General features: G+C 35.2%; 1 protein-coding gene across 2 annotated transcripts; it reads left to right on the forward strand.

The window, feature by feature from the left end:
* The first annotated feature begins 523 nt into the window (after positions 1-523).
* On the forward strand, positions 524-16,633 carry LOC140814775 (secretory carrier-associated membrane protein 1). Of its 2 annotated transcripts, XM_073173868.1 has the most exons (13): positions 524-795; positions 1,884-1,940; positions 2,402-2,509; positions 2,586-2,648; positions 3,019-3,052; positions 3,390-3,509; positions 3,705-3,767; positions 4,198-4,291; positions 4,643-4,688; positions 4,775-4,842; positions 5,054-5,102; positions 16,068-16,133; positions 16,228-16,633. In XM_073173868.1, the coding sequence occupies exons 1-13, from the start codon at positions 739-741 to the stop codon at positions 16,312-16,314; spliced, it is 912 nt and encodes a 303-aa protein (XP_073029969.1). In that variant the 5' UTR covers positions 524-738; the 3' UTR covers positions 16,315-16,633. The 2 variants fall into 2 exon arrangements, with proteins under 2 accessions (XP_073029969.1, XP_073029970.1); XM_073173869.1 differs by lacking the exon at positions 1,884-1,940.
* The last annotated feature ends 544 nt before the right edge of the window (positions 16,634-17,177 follow it).

Below are 17,177 nucleotides of genomic sequence, written 5' to 3' on the forward strand. Positions count from 1 at the left end.
GTTTGGAGCTTGGAAAAGTATGTAGGACTTTTAGAGCTTCGTGCTGATAACGTGTTGTGAAAAAGTAAAAATTTATGGTAAAAAGTAAAAATCTCAAACTCTCAAAATTTACCAAACTACACACTTTATAATATTTTTCTCTCTACTCAATTGTGATTTTCTTCACAAATGAGAGATCTATTTATAGGAAATCTTTACACATAATCCAAAAATAAAATACATCATTACCTACATCATCACACACTAATTTTCAATATTCAACACCTATTTTTCAACATTCAACATTCACATTTTCAACACAAATATTTTTCACATTTTAAATAATATTTCAACAATTTTTACGTAAGTTTTTTTTATTTTGCTTTATTTGATCTATAAATAGTTGAGACCATCTTACGTGGATCCAAATTATAGACGTCACACACACACACACACACACACACAGATATATATATATATATATATATATATATATATATATATATATATATATATATATTTGTTTTTTTAGCTGTTGAAAGCATCCCGAGTTATCTATCAAAAGAGCTTCCATCGACATGCAATGCCTCACCAGTCACGACCCTCATATTCTTCCCCTTTCCCGCAATTCTAAGTTTCCAACTAACGATTTTCGAACCCATTTTGCCTATTACTTTCAATTTTACTCGTATGATACATTATAATACTCTTCAGATCTGTGAATAACATCTGCAATTCGCCTCGAAAAAGGCCATTGTCATGGCTGGTCGTTATGATTCCAATCCTTTTGCTGAGGAAGAAGTTAACCCTTTTGCGGTAATCCTTTGTCTTAAATCAGCGAGGTTAATTCATGGAATGTAATCCGTTTGGCTGGCAATGCGATTTCCTCAATGCGTTATTTTGATGTTTAGGCGATTGAAATGTCAGATCTGTTTTTTTTTTTTTTAATTATTTGAGATGTAATTTGTGACGACATTAACGTTATTCTACGTTTCTTGAGCAATGGAAATGATGAATGAGGATAGGATCGGCTGGTGCATTTCACTATGTGAAATTTTTGTGTTGTCGGCAGATTTATCCTTGATGACTGTCGGAATCAGCGCATGTATGGTTATTGTATGATTCATAAGGGAACAGTGCTCTGGTAAAGTTTGTTCAAAAAGATAAACAACAATGCTATTTGTATTACGATTTCATATTTGATCGAGCAGCGGGTTTTGTCAGCTGAATAAAGTTGTAGCTGACCTGTAATAAATATGTGTTATATAAGCTAAAATTTGTTCACCGGATAATAATAGTTGTGGGATTAGAATATATCCATGGGTCCGAAATAAAAATTGTTTAGGTTCTGACTCTCTGTGGGTTCTCTCTAATCCACTTCCAATTAAGCCGGAGAATGTAGCATACCATTGACTCATAGAATACAATTTTACTTAACAACAAACAAATTTCCTGGCATGGGATGATGCTTGCGCTTACAACGAGATTGATATTGCATGGTTTGGACTTTCAGCTGTAATGGTTCCGTGGATTCATGATGAAGTCCTTTTTCTCATCTTTAATGTTTCTATTACCTCATTTAGAGTTTGAATCTAATCTTGGCAGAATTAGATTTGCTAGAAAAATTTAGTTATTTATTTTACTTACTCAAGGTGCTATTGTTTTAGTTTTGTGTGGAATCCATGGACTCGAACTGAGCATAAAATAACTACTTTCTGCTATTTTGAATTATATCGGCTTAGTAGTAGCTGTTGTGCTATTGTCAGTACATTCAGATGCTTGCTTACCCAGCGTATTTAAATTGTTGTAGTAAAGTGAACTTCTCTATAAGATACATTATCGGATAATGACATGGCTTGAAAATAATGTCCATTCCAGTTATTAATGTAAGCCGGTGACGGCAGGATCAAGATCGCGGGAGGGGTAATTCAAACAATTCTGGGGGTGCATTTTATATGCCAGTAATTCATTCTCTTTCTGATTTTTCCATGTCCACTCATTCCATATGTCTAACCTCCCGAGACAAATCATGAGCACTTCTTTCCTTTCTCTCTCTTTCTAACACACACATACACAATATGGATACCTCATATTGATTCTGCAAAGAAGGTAGGTTGGTAATTGCTCCAGGATATTTCAGAAACATCTTTTTTTTTTTTTTAATCTGTAAAGAGAAACCACATTTCCCTTTCTTTTCGTTAGATAAATTGATTTCTAGATTGTTCTCCTAAGTCTGTTAACTGATGAAATTTAAGGCTTGAAACTGTCACTTTCATCTCTTCCATTTTTTAGTTGTTGAATGGATTTTATTCTCTTACTCTGTCTCTTCCTCTTGCATTTAGTCAGATTGTTTAGAAGTAGTGCCTTAATTTGTTTTATTTGTTAACATTTCGTTTCTCACTCTTTATGCTGAGATTTTCAGAAACCTGGAAGTGTGCCTCCTGCAAATTCCAAACTCTTACCTCTTACTCATGAACCTGCTGGCTACGATCGTGGGGATACAGTCGACATACCTCTTGATAGTTCAAGGGTATGCCTTAAAATTTGTTAAATAACCTAGAGTTTGAGAGGTGGAAATCATATTGTTATTTATGAACCTTATGAAGGATTTGAAAAAGAAAGAGAAGGAGCTCCAGGCTAAAGAGGCTGAATTGAAAAGGAGGGAACAGGTGATCTCTGTGGCATTGTTGCCTCTTAGTTAAGTTAGAGTAGTATCGCGCAGTAATATGTTTTGTTGGCTACTTCTTATTTTTTCTTTGAATATTGGCTATTGCTGATTATATTAGGTGATGTAACCACTTTTTAGCCATTTCATTGAAATCCTATCATCGATACAAAAAGTTCTTGCTTGATATTGTGCATGCTATTGTGCTTTAGATATTTGTTTTTATTCTTCTTTCTTTGATCCTTCATCTGTATATGAATCTATAATGTCATCTCTTTTTAATTTTGCCTTGATGATTATAATTAGTTCCATTGACATGCATTCAGACATTTTTTGCACATTTTAACCAATTTAATTTTTCTTGTGCTGTATAGGAGCTGAAAAGGAAGGAAGATGCAATTGCACAATGTAATTTTTTGTTTTGTTTCATGCTAGTAAATTTATTTTAAATTCCCTCAAGTTATGCTTGGATGGAAGGATTTCATTTGAAAAGTAGAAATGTATAGTGTATTTCAAATCGCTCTAATAATTAAGGATTTGGAATATATCGGTTTGGTTAAAAATTAACTTAAGATTGAAGTTGAGGGATTTAAAATCAATGGATTTAAAAATACCCAAACAATTTGAGTAAATTTGTGGTAATGATTTGCAAATCCATTAAATCCGTCTATCTGAACATAACTTAATATTTAATAATCTATTAAAATTGGGTGACATATTGTTCAATGTGATGTTTTCTTGACAGCTGGAGTTGTCATCGAGAAAAATTGGCCTCCATTCTTCCCAATTATTCATAATGACATTGCGAATGAAATTCCTATACATTTACAGAAGCTGCAGTATGTTGCTTTCACATCATTGTTGGGTATGCAAAAAAATTTATTTTCCGTATGATGTAGTATAGTAAATTGCCATCATACTATCTCTAGTACTTCATAATGATATTTTATCCCATTTCCATCCTTATATTACAATGGCATTACTTCAATAATTACATTGAGCAACATAAATGTTTTTATGCAACATGGATTATTGATTAAGTTGAAATGGTAACTTATAGGTTTCATTGGGTGTCTTCTTTGGAATGTTGTAGCCGTAACCTTAGCTTGGGTGAATGGTGAAGGTTTGTGTTGACTCCTATGATTCAGCCTTCTTGCAAGTTCTACAATATATTAAGACATCAAGATGTAAGTGTTGCGGATTTTTGTGTATTGGGCCAAAATAAAATGGCATAACTCACATTCTATACGTGAGGAGAGGAAATAACTTGGGGAAGCTGAAAAAGAGAAGATAAGAGAAGGGAATTTGTTTTGAGTCAGGCATTCAGACATTTTCATTTGTTGTGTAATTTTACTAGCTTAGGCTAGGGGCAACTGGAGAGCACACTTGTACAGAGGTTTACCTCAGGGAAATTTTCTTATTTAGATATATCTCATTTTATTTACATTGGTTATCATCTTCTTCCATTGGATATTCTGTTAATTTCCATCAGTTGTGTGTTATCATATTTGTGGTTGCAACAGTAAGTGAAACGGTTTAGTTTTCTTCTGTAGGTCCAACCATATGGTTTTTAGCTATCATCTACTTCATATCAGCTGTTCCTGGAGCCTACGTGTTATGGTACCGTCCTCTTTATCGTGCAATGAGGTACTGGCAAGAGCTTCTTCCTTTATTTTCTTTTGTTTGTTCTTCTTGGCTAGTGACTTGGTTCACTCTTTCCAAGATGCTATTATGGTGCTGAAAATTTTCCCACCACTGGAACCAATAAGTATTACGTGAATTATGCTTGCCGAGTTGCTTTAAATTTGGAAATTCCAGTCACCTTTTATTTTTTCGATTTTTACATTTTTGTGAGAATAACAAAACAACTTTCATTGGCTTTAATTATACGATATTTTGTCAGTTTTTCTTATTACTCTTGAACTAAACAAACTGAGTGCTTCATTCATTTTGATACTTTATAACTTCTGTTTTCTTTTGCTTTTATTTCAATTGCAGGACTGATAGTGCTTTAAAGTTTGGGTGGTTCTTCTTGAGTTATGTGGTTAGTATGCAATTCTCTTCAACCTTAGGATTTTCCTCTATGATTAAGGTAATTTGCCATATTCAACTTGTATTTGCTTCGTTCAGTTTCACATTGCATTCTGCATCTTTGCTGCTGTTGCTCCTCCAATAATTTTCAAAGGGAAATCATTGACGTAAGTTTTCTTGTTCTGGACCCTGCTGCAACTATCATGACTTTTATTTGATAAGTGAAAGTCATAAAACCAGAAAATGTGCACGTCAACAGGACAATCATAGCGAGCTTAATTTATTACTTCCAAGAAGTAAAATTAACATATTTATTCTAATCATTATCATTTTTGCTTGTTTTTGTTTGTTGATATATGTCCCATTTTTCTTTGACAGTGGAATCTTGCCTGCAATTGACCTTTTAAGCGGAAATGCTCTCGTTGGGGTAAGGTGTCTGTAATTATGTGGTTCTTAAATTGCATGGGTGATATTCGTATTCCATTCACTGCATACTGTTCTTTCAAGCCGTACCTTTTAGATGCTAATTGAAAAATTACAAAAAGTAATGATCTTTTAACTTTCAGATTAGGAGAGTCCAGATTGCCCTTTAAACCAACTTTTATGACTAGATTTTGGCTAAATTGCAGATTGAACAATGTTGCAGTTTGGCTACACAAGTTACATATTATAAAAACATTTTATTAAGCTCAAATTTTAAATGCTTCTTTTTCTATAAAAAAGGAAGAAACGATCTTGATGTTTTGATATAGTTATGTAAAGGAGCTTTTTTAATTCAAAAAAATTAAGAAAAAGGCGTCTTTTTGGTAGTGATTATATTCTAGATTAAACATCATACATAAAGAAAATAAAATACTGATGCTGCTATGGAGCAATTTGAAAATAAGAATGATGATACATCTCTTCTATGTAATTAACAGCATTATTTTTAAAATGGCAAACAATTTAAAAATCTTGGCATCTTAATTTACCAACATCGGCACAAAAAATTAAAAAATCCTAGTTATTGTGAGAAAAACTTTTTATTTGTCTCGCAACCAATGTTTTAATTTGGCATTCATAACATAAAAGCTTTAAATAAATGCAGTGTTATGAGCAACGTATGTTGCAATAAAATACAATTACATAACTTCCTTTTTATCTACAATGGCTTTGGTATGGCAATAACTTATATAATATTTGAACCCCTAGTAGATTTCAAGACGTACTTGAACATTGAGAAATAACTCTGAAAAAAATGTGCTGACCATGTTGTTCGTGGAAAGAGTGATCATTGAGTAAAGTGCGCTGGCTATATTAGGTTTGTTTATCATTTGGAGTTTTTATTCAGACTATACTGAATTACCAATCAACTATTCACTGGTCTTATTGTTGGATCTGGTTTTCTACACGCCCAAACGCAGCGGAAGTTTTAAAATTTTTATTTTATTTTGACAATCAAAATATATATGTTTGAGCGCTCGTATGATTTTAACAAAACATACATAGGATGTTAGAAAATTATACCTTTGGTGAATAAATCACTGGACACCAACCGATCCGGTATAACAGATCTGGCTCTTGATGAATCCCTACGATCTTTCTTCAAAAGACTCCTTTCTTTCCTTCAAATCAGGTCCACGACTAGAACGTTCGTTCCTCTTCTGATTTGCACTAGAAAAACTAGAAGAGATTTTGCGTAGGAGAAGAAAAATTGAGAGACGGCTCAAAGGTTTTTCTCAAAGAAAAGGTGGCCAATTTTTTTCTTTTGGAGTTGAGATTCTCGTGAGTTTGGTGGTGGGTGGTGTAGGGTTTTACTTTCATGCATTATATATATAATTAAATTAAACCCTAATTACATAATTAACATTAACGGGCTTGATTTAATTAATTGGGCTAGTCCAACTAGTTTAATTAATTTAATCAAATCCTTAAAACTTTAATTATTTAATATATTGGACTCGTACCCCTACAAGCCCATTAAACATATTATCCACCATATTTAATTTATTAATTAATCAACTCAACTTTTGAGCTTAATAAATTAAATACATTATAAATTCAACATTTGAATTTATTATTTAAATTATAAATTCAACTACTTGAATTTACATCACCTCAAAAATTTAATATTTAATAAACCCAACTTTTGAGTTTAATAAATTAAATTATCAAATTTTATAAATTCAACTCCTTGAATTTATTCTCTCCAAATTTCATAAATTCAACTTCTTGAATTTACTATATCATAAATTCAACTCCTTGAATTTATTTTCTCAAAATTTAATTATCATAAATTCAACTCCTTGAATTTACTATATCATAATATAAATTCAACTCCTTGAATTTATTCTCTCAACGGGAACAAACAATCCAGTACTTGTGTGACCCTCAATGGTTCAGGGATACAGCTAGCCGTGGGTTCACAACTTTTTGTGATTCAGGACATAATCCTTTATTCGGGCTTACCCTAGTTAGCCCCATTCTTTTCATCAACACCTTGATCAAGAATGTCAGAACTCATTTCTGATTGCACCCATCGGATCATGGTAAGAGCGTCTAGTAGCATCGCCCCATGATCCCCTAGGTATCACTGATAGTGCCTGCAAGAACCAGTCGATTATGATTAACGTACAGTACGGTCCCTTCATCTCATATATCCCGATCGAATCTGCAACCATTGGTTCATCGAGGGTTGCATATTAATTCGATAACTATGTGATAACTATAATAGTGGTATCGAGTGTATTCGAGAACTCCTTCTCTAACGTACATCTCATACTCTGGCCAGAGATTCCATGCACTATTATTTCATTAGATCACACAGGATATCCACACCCTTAGGTGAGCGGTGAATCCCCGACTACAATGCACTGGCTCCTATATGTGTCGCAACTGTACCCAACCTCGCCACCTGATGACTCTCCTGGAGCCGGTAAACGAGTCAAAGCACAGCCCTAGCATATAGAGCCTCAGTGTTGTCCCGGGTCGTAAGGACTAATGGTGTACAATCATAACCACGGACTTATCCTCTCGATGAATGATAACCACTTGGAAAGTCCGAGGGAGGGTTGTTCGGTATAATCATCATATGACTACCCATCTGCATGTTTGGACATCTCCATGCCCTTACCAAGAAACGCAGTACACAACATCACAGATGCTAGTCTCGAGCTCAAGTGACCTTTATCCATGTTTTAGGCGGCTGAATCGACTAGGAACGAATTTAGAATATGCAGTGTTTACAAATGAGTTCCAACATCGAATTACGATTCATTTGTATTAAAGCATAATCAAGGACTTTATCTATGCTGCTTGCATGGGTATACAGATAAAGTATAACGAAACCATTAAAAAGTAAATTATATTAAAATAAAGATTGTTTATTACACTCGAGTCAATAAATTCCCTAGCCAACCGTTGGCTTGCAGGGCATCTACTCTAACAATCTCCCACTTGCCCTAGAGCCAACTACCCTTAATCCCATTGCTTCGCGATGCTTTTCAAACAATGGTCCTGGCAAGGGCTTTGTAAGTGGATCAGCAACATTATCTGCAGAGGGGAGTCTTTCAACTTATATGTCTCCTCTTCCCACTATCTCCCGTATGACGTGGAACTTCCTCAGTACATGTTTGGATCGCTGATGAGACCTTGGTTCCTTTGCTTGTGCAACGGCACCAGTGCTGTCCCAGTACAACGGGACTGGATCAACTCAATTAGGAATAACGCCCAACTCTTGGACGGAATTCCTCATCCAAACTACCTCTTGGGCTGCATCAGATGCAGCAACGTATTCAGCTTCAGTGGTGGAATCCGCAACGGTGTCTTGCTTGGAACCTTTCCAAGAGACAACTGCACCATGAATACAAAGCCAGAGGTCGATTTCGAATCATCTACGTCGCATTAGAAGCTAGAATCAGTGTAGCCTTCCAATTTCAATTCTCCACCCCATAGACCATGAACAAGTTCTTAGTGCTTCTCAAGTACTTAAGAATATCTTTCACGGCCTTCCAATACATTGGACCAGGGTTCGCCTGATATCAGATTGTAACACTCAAAGCATAAGTAACATCAGCACGTGTCGATATCATACCATACATGATACTACCAATAGCTGACGAATATGGAATACGTTTCATCATCTCTATCTCTTCATCAGTTTTGGGACACATAGCTTTAGATAGAGTAATACCATGACACATTGGTAAGTATCTTCTCTTGGACTCTTCCATAGAGAATCGTTTAATAATGGTATCGATATAGGTGGCTTGGGTGAGTCCGAGTATCCTCTTTGATCTATCTCTATAGATTTGTATTCCCAATACGTAGGATGTTTCACCCATGTCTTTCATGGAGAATTTTACTTGCTAACCATACTTTAGTTGATTGCAGTAATCCTACATCATTCCCAATGAGCTGGATGTCATCAACATAAAGTACTAGGAATGTCACTACACTCCCACTAATTTTCTTGTACACACGGTTCCTCAGGATTCTTAGCAAAATCAAACCCTTTGATAGTGCTATCAAATCTGAGGTTCCAACTCCTTGACTCCTGCTTGAGACCATATATTGATATCTGAAGTTTGCATACCTTATGCTCACTTCCTACTGATGTGTATCCCTCAGGTTGAGACATATAAATTTCCTTTTTGATGTCTCCATTGAGGAATGCAGTCTTTACATCCATTTGCCATATCTCATAGTCATACCATGATGCTATGGCTAGTAGTAATCTAATGGACTTAAACATAGCAATTGGTGAAAATTTTCTCATAGTCAACTCATTGCCTTTGAGTATATCTTTTTGCAACCAGTCTTGCTTTGAAGGTCTCTACCTTCCCATCCGCCCCAAGCTTTCTTTTGTAGATCCATTTGCACCATATAGGAACGATTCCCTCAGGTTGATCCACCAATGTCCAGACTTGGTTTGAATATATAGAGTCCATTTTTGACTGCATGGCTTCAAGCCATTTGGTTGAATCAGTATCAGATATTACTTCCTTAAAGTTCATTGGATCATATCCAACAAAAGACTCATCATGGTCTTATTCATGAAGAAGCATATATCTAGCAGGTGGTCTAATAACACTATCAGACCTCCTAGGAGCTTGTACTTCAACTACTGGTTGTTGGAGATTAGGTTCAACTACTATAGTTGAGGGAGTATCTTGAATTTCTTCAAGTTCTATCATCTTGCCTTTTTCTATCTAATAGAAATTCCTTTTCCAAAAAGGTGGCATTTCTTGAAACAAACACTTTTGCTTCATTGAGATGATATAATTAATACCCAACAGAATTCTTTGGATATCCTACAAAGTAACACAAAGTGGATCTACTATCCAATTTGTCTCCCACTGTCTGCTTCACGTAAGCAAGACATCTCCATATTATCTCATAAGAATATTTGGGAGTTTTTCCCATCCATATCTCATATGGTGTTTTATCCACTGCTCTAGTATAGGCATTATTCAACAACATTGCCGCAGTTTCAAGCGCAAAGCCCCAAAACGATGTAGGCAATTCAGTGAATCTCATCATTGATCGAACCATGTCAAACAAGGTTTGCTTACAATATTCAGAAACACCGTTCAATTGTGGTGTTGCTGGTGGAGTCCACTGTGAGAATCACATTCTCTTTTAGATAACCCAAAAATTCAGCACTCAAGTATTCTTCACTTCGATCAGATCGAAATGCCTTCATACTTCTTTCTAGCTGATTTTTCTACTTTAGATCTGAATTCTTTGAACCATTCAAATGCTTCAGATTTGTGTTTCATAAACATATCCATATTTCGAATGGTCATCAGAAAGGATAACGAAGTAGGATTGCCCATATTTTGTGCTAACACTTAGCATGCCACAAATGTCTGTTTGGATCAAATCCAGTAGACCATGCGCACGTTCCACATTTCCATCGAATGGAGTCTTGGTCAATTTTCCTTTTAGACAGGACTTACAACCAGGTAGAGAATTTATGTCTGACAAGTCAAACATGCCTTCTCCCACTAGTTTGTGCATCCTTCTTTGAGAAATGTGACATAGTCTAGCGTGCCATATTTGTGTGGGATTTGGATCATCTAACTTTCTTTTGTTTGTTGTTGAAATTATGTTTACTTGGACATTCACTTATCATTTCCAGAACATTTCTGGCGCATATAATTTCTTATGTCCGGACTTCTTGCAGTGAAATAAATATGTTCTAACTTATCGGGCTTTGTAGGCCTTTTAAGTGTCTTTCAGAGTTTGCTTCTTATTGGGATTGTTTTTCTAGTGAGGGGCAGAACATTTCTTTCCCTTACCTTGTGGGCCATTTTCGTCTGACGAGAGGGCCATAAGAAAAACAACAATTCCATGTTTTATGGTGATCTCATAAGTTATAAGTGTATTGACTAGCTCTTCAAGGCTATCATCTATCTTATTCAAATTAAAGTTCACCATAACCCCGTCAAATGAGGAAGATAAAGACAACAAATTGATGTTATCTAGTAACTCATTAGGAATCACATATTCCATGCCCACCACATACTTAATAAGCTCAGTCACATGTACACAAAGCTCATGGGCCAAAGCCCAGTCTTGCATTCGTGTAGTCATGAGCTTTTAAAAGTGGTGTGCATCACTATACGAGTTTCATGCACCATGCAACTCTTGCACATGCATTCGAATGTCAGCAGCATTCAACATTTCCTCTAACTTTCCCTACAGTTCATTTGACACAGAAGCGAGCATGTTACACTTTAGCTTGCATACTATGGTCCTACCATCTTGCATGCTTTGTCAGTTCAACAAGACTGACATTAGTGTGTATGCTATTTTCTCTGAATTCAGAACAATTTTCCCAACCAGTCTTGAAAATTAGATTCGATTAGCTTGTTAATAAAAAAATTGATTATGCGACAAAATCGAAAATATACTGATACGGAAACAGAATAATGGTTGCTGATTATTTTAAAATAATTTTAAGATATAAAATATGGATTTCATTTTATAAATCTCCCTCCCACTATTTTGACATTTCCACCACCCTCTGATGAAAAAGGGAAATCACATTTCCTTAGTGGGCACGTAGAGTCCAATTAGCCAATTATAATCCCGAATAATATCAGCCAATTATAATTTCTAAAAGGTAGAATCCAATTGCATCCCTATGCAACCTCCGCGTGTTTTGCCTCACGTTTAATAAGGACCCAATAATATGACGCCGTTTATTTTCGCGTGTCAAACCAACCCATCAATGTTGAATTGTAGTAGACGGTCGCCATGAGTTCCCCAATAATATGAGCCGAAGTCATGGGAGTTCCACTCAATTCACATCATATGTCCGGTGGAAGTCACAGCTTTCCGGCGTACAGGCCTCCCTAATAATATGAGCCAGACACTGTCCGCGGGTAGCGATCAACATGCAACCACGGTTGATGGAAGGCAAGGAAAAATTAAACTCTTTTAATTTTTACTTTATCGGTTTGATATAAATTTTGAATCTTATTCAAAAATGAGGGATTTTATTTTCAAAAATTGTCTCATCATTTAAATTTAAAAACGCGTGCCACGAGTTTGTATGTTTGCCGGATTCATGCAATTATATTATATAATAATATACATACATGCATACTACTATATATCACATATATCATAATATGACATTCAACAATAAATAAGGATGATCGATCGCCAACACTATTAGATCCATGTGAGCCAAACATGGATCCGAGTCCAAACCTAGGTGAATGCAGGGATGCAAATGCAACTATTACAAGAGCTTCCAATATTTTACATGTCTTCGTCTTGATCATCGGGCCCACCATCTTCCAGTCTTGATCTCCCACTATTTCTAATATTACATTTAAATAGCCATGGCACATAAGGGATACATCTCATGGGGTGGGAACGGGCCATAAACCAGGCCCACTTTAATAATATCAAATATTAAAAAAAAACGAATAAAACAGTAAAATATCCTAACATACACCTAACACATTGGTCAAGGCTCTCGATCATCCTTCATGCATTTAATATCAAATATTAACATCAATTTAATTAAACAATTTAATTAATTGATAAATCATATATCTAATAATTATATTACTAACCACCACAATTATTAAAGAATTTAATCAATTAAATAAACTCATTTATTTAATTTCCAATTAAATCAATGATAATTGATTTCTTATAAAAACTCATTTTTACCATAAATAATTAAAATCATATTCTAATTATTTATTTCACAAGAAAATTATTAATTTTTCAAAAATTAATTTTTCAAAATAAAAATTGAACCAATTTTCAAAAATATCAATTTTGCCCAAAATTTGAAAAATCAGAAAATCGCACCCTAGGCCCAAACAATTCAAGCCCATTATTCAGCGCGGTTCCCGAGACACTCCCGGGCAGCCGCCCGCCCCGCTGCCCGAACGTTTCGGGCAGCGGCGACTGCCCTGTGCGCGCAGAACGCGCGCGCAGGCGTCCGCACAGGCGTCCGGCGCCTGCGCGCGCGCTGCCGTGCGCGACCCTGCGCGCACGGACTGCCCGGAACAGTTCCGGGCAGATTTAAATTTTTTTTTTTTTTTCGAAAATCTGGAAAAATAAAATTTTATGGTGCATCAATTTTTTCTGAAAAATTTTCTTGTGTGGTTAGAATAAATTATTCAATATGATTTAAAACCATACGATTCAGAAAACCTGGCTCTGATACCACTGTTGGATCTGGTTTTCTACACGCCCAAACGCAGCGGAAGTTTTAAAATTTTTATTTTATTTTGACAATCAAAATATATATGTTTGAGCGCTCGTATGATTTTAACAAAACATACATAGGATGTTAGAAAATTATACCTTTGGTGAATAAATCACTGGACACCAACCGATCCGGTATAACAGATCTGGCTCTTGATGAATCCCTACGATCTTTCTTCAAAAGACTCCTTTCTTTCCTTCAAATCAGGTCCACGACTAGAACGTTCGTTCCTCTTCTGATTTGCACTAGAAAAACTAGAAGAGATTTTGCGTAGGAGAAGAAAAATTGAGAGACGGCTCAAAGGTTTTTCTCAAAGAAAAGGTGGCCAATTTTTTTCTTTTGGAGTTGAGATATTCGTGAGTTTGGTGGTGGGTGGTGTAGGGTTTTACTTTCATGCATTATATATATAATTAAATTAAACCCTAATTACATAATTAACATTAACGGGCTTGATTTAATTAATTGGGCTAGTCCAACTAGTTTAATTAATTTAATCAAATCCATTAAAACTTTAATTATTTAATATATTGGACTCGTACCCCTACAAGCCCATTAAACATATTATCCACCATATTTAATTTATTAATTAATCAACTCAACTTTTGAGCTTAATAAATTAAATACATTATAAATTCAACATTTGAATTTATTATTTAAATTATAAATTCAACTACTTGAATTTACATCACCTCAAAAATTTAATATTTAATAAACCCAACTTTTGAGTTTAATAAATTAAATTATCAAATTTTATAAATTCAACTCCTTGAATTTATTCTCTCCAAATTTCATAAATTCAACTTCTTGAATTTACTATATCATAAATTCAACTCCTTGAATTTATTTTCTCAAAATTTAATTATCATAAATTCAACTCCTTGAATTTACTATATCATAATATAAATTCAACTCCTTGAATTTATTCTCTCAACAGGAACAAACAATCCAGTACTTGTGTGACCCTCAATGGTTCAGGGATACAGCTAGCCGTGGGTTCACAACTCTTTGTGATTCAGGACATAATCCTTTATTCGGGCTTACCCTAGTTAGCCCCATTCTTTTCATCAACACCTTGATCAAGAATGTCAGAACTCATTTCTGATTGCACCCATCGGATCATGGTAAGAGCGTCTAGTAGCATCGCCCCATGATCCCCTAGGTATCACTGATAGTGCCTGCAAGAACCAGTCGATTATGATTAACGTACAGTACGGTCCCTTCATCTCATATATCCCGATCGAATCTGCAACCATTGGTTCATCGAGGGTTGCATATTAATTCGATAACTATGTGATAACTATAATAGTGGCATCGCGTGTACTATTTGAGAACTCCTTCTCTAACGTACATCTCATACTCTGGCCAGAGATTCCATGCACTATTATTTCATTAGATCACACAGGATATCCACACCCGTAGGTGAGCGGTGAATCCCCGACTACAATGCACTGGCTCCTATATGTGTCGCAACTGTACCCAACCTCGCCACCTGATGACTCTCCTGGAGCCGGTAAACGAGTCAAAGCACAGCCCTAGCATATAGAGCCTCAGTGTTGTCCCGGGTCGTGAGGACTAATGGTGTACAATCATAACCACGGACTTATCCTCTCGATGAATGATAACTACTTGGAAAGTCCGAGGGAGGGTTGTTTGGTATAATCATCATATGACTACCCATCTGCATGTTTGGACATCTCCATGCCCTTACCAAGAAACGCAGTACACAACATCACAGATGCTAGTCTCGAGCTCAAGTGACCTTTATCCATGTTTTAGGCGGCTGAATCGACTAGGAACGAATTTAGAATATGCAGTGTTTACAAATGAGTTCCAACATCGAATTACTATTCATTTGTATTAAAGCATAATCAAGGACTTTATCTATGCTGCTTGCATGGGTATACAGATAAAGTATAACGAAACCATTAAAAAGTAAATTATATTAAAATAAAGATTGTTTATTACACTCGAGTCAATAAATTCCCTAGCCAACCGTTGGCTTGCAGGGCATCTACTCTAACACTTATAGTTCATTTTTGTTACATTGGGTAGCAACAATTGTATTTGCAGCGAATTTATTGTTTTGACTTTTGTATAATTTAAAATATTTGAGTTGGAAAATTATCGTAAATTATAATTTTTGGTATATCGATAAGTACTCTATTGTGTAATTTGTATCGGAGACAAAGGTCAAGTCCATTTGCATTATGGTGTAACTAATGTGAAGGGGATTGTTGGAACAATAATCGCCTAAAGTACGAAATAAATGTGAATTTGGACTGTTATATGGTTAAAAATTTTTGAATTATATCAATGTTACAAATCATAGTTTTTGATAGAGTGGCAAATGCTAACTTAAGATGTGGCAAGAAATTTAGAGAAAGAAAGGTTATGAAACAAGGGTGGTAAATAGTTTCTTAAAATTGTTTGTATTTATCTTTATTTTGGATGTTTATGATGACTTTGATTTCATGAGTTCAAGATGTGCTCGGAACACCCACATTCTTTTTATCGGTATCTATTTGAAATGCCTCCATTTGATAAATTCTGTGGGTTTTTTTGTCATTCTTTTATTTATTTTTTATTTTGATGCTTCATCTGAGCTTTCCTTGTTCTGCTGTTACTGTTATTTCGGGCAAACAACCAGGCCTTTTATATGTTTGGGTCTTGCAGATATTTTATTTTGTGGGTTTTGGATTCTTCTGCCTTGAATCAATTATCAGCATATGGGTGATTCAGGTTCCATACCTGTATTAGATATGACTATCCTATTACTTTTCTCTTTTTGGCTTCATCTGGAGGAATCATATTGATTTTCTTTCAACATATGCAGCAAGTTTACATGTACTTCAGAGGAAGTGGAAAAGCTGCAGAAATGAAGAGGGAGGCAGCAAGATCAACTATGATGGCGGCACTGTAACATAACAGCTGATTAGTCAAATCATATATGGTTTGAGCCGTCGAAATCTTGATTCTATACTGGGAATTTTAACAAGTTATGCCTATAAAAGACGTGAAAAACTAATTCTACAAACCCCACAGCCAACTCTATAAACTCCATACCTTGTCTGTGTAATTCCATATTCTTTACCCAGCTACTATAGTTAAATAAACATTGGTTCTTTCTTCGGTTTGAGCTTCTTTTGTTGTGGCGTACTGGCGTGTGATTCGGATTTACAGATTCACATGGAGCCTCGTGCACAACAATAGTCGTGTACAAATGACAGTATTTGATGTTATTCCTTAAGAGTACAGCAAGGTTGGCTGATTTTCTTATAATTTTCCTTGGAATTGAATATGTCAATAGAATTAAACTTGAGAATGATGCTGATCATATAAACTTAATGTCAGTTGCAAGTTAATTAGCAAAACTGATTCATAATCCAAATGCATGTGAGTGTGGCATGTTTGGTTGGTGGTGGTTCACTTGTTGGGAAAAGTTTCAGTTTTTTTTGTTCGCTAGAAGAAAAATGGACTTTCAAATTGTGTTTGTAAAACTTTTCAAGGGGCGATAATACTGGGCATTTATTGGATATTTGTGCATATCCTTAAATTTCCTCCCATAGCTTGAAACTCCGGTTTGCCAAACTTATCAAAATGAAATCTCTCCTATAGTTTTTTTTTTCTTCAAATTTTTTGCCAAATTTGAAAATTTTCTCAAAAATTTGTGGGAAAATACAGATTGTAAAATTTTATTTAATCTTACTATAACTGAATGAGTTAGTCCATTTGGGAACTTGCAATGTATACTATTATAATTGCAAATACAAATTAATAGATAAA

Source organism: Primulina eburnea, chromosome 15, assembly GCF_022965805.1.
Source record: "Primulina eburnea isolate SZY01 chromosome 15, ASM2296580v1, whole genome shotgun sequence".
NCBI lineage: Eukaryota > Viridiplantae > Streptophyta > Magnoliopsida > Lamiales > Gesneriaceae > Primulina > Primulina eburnea.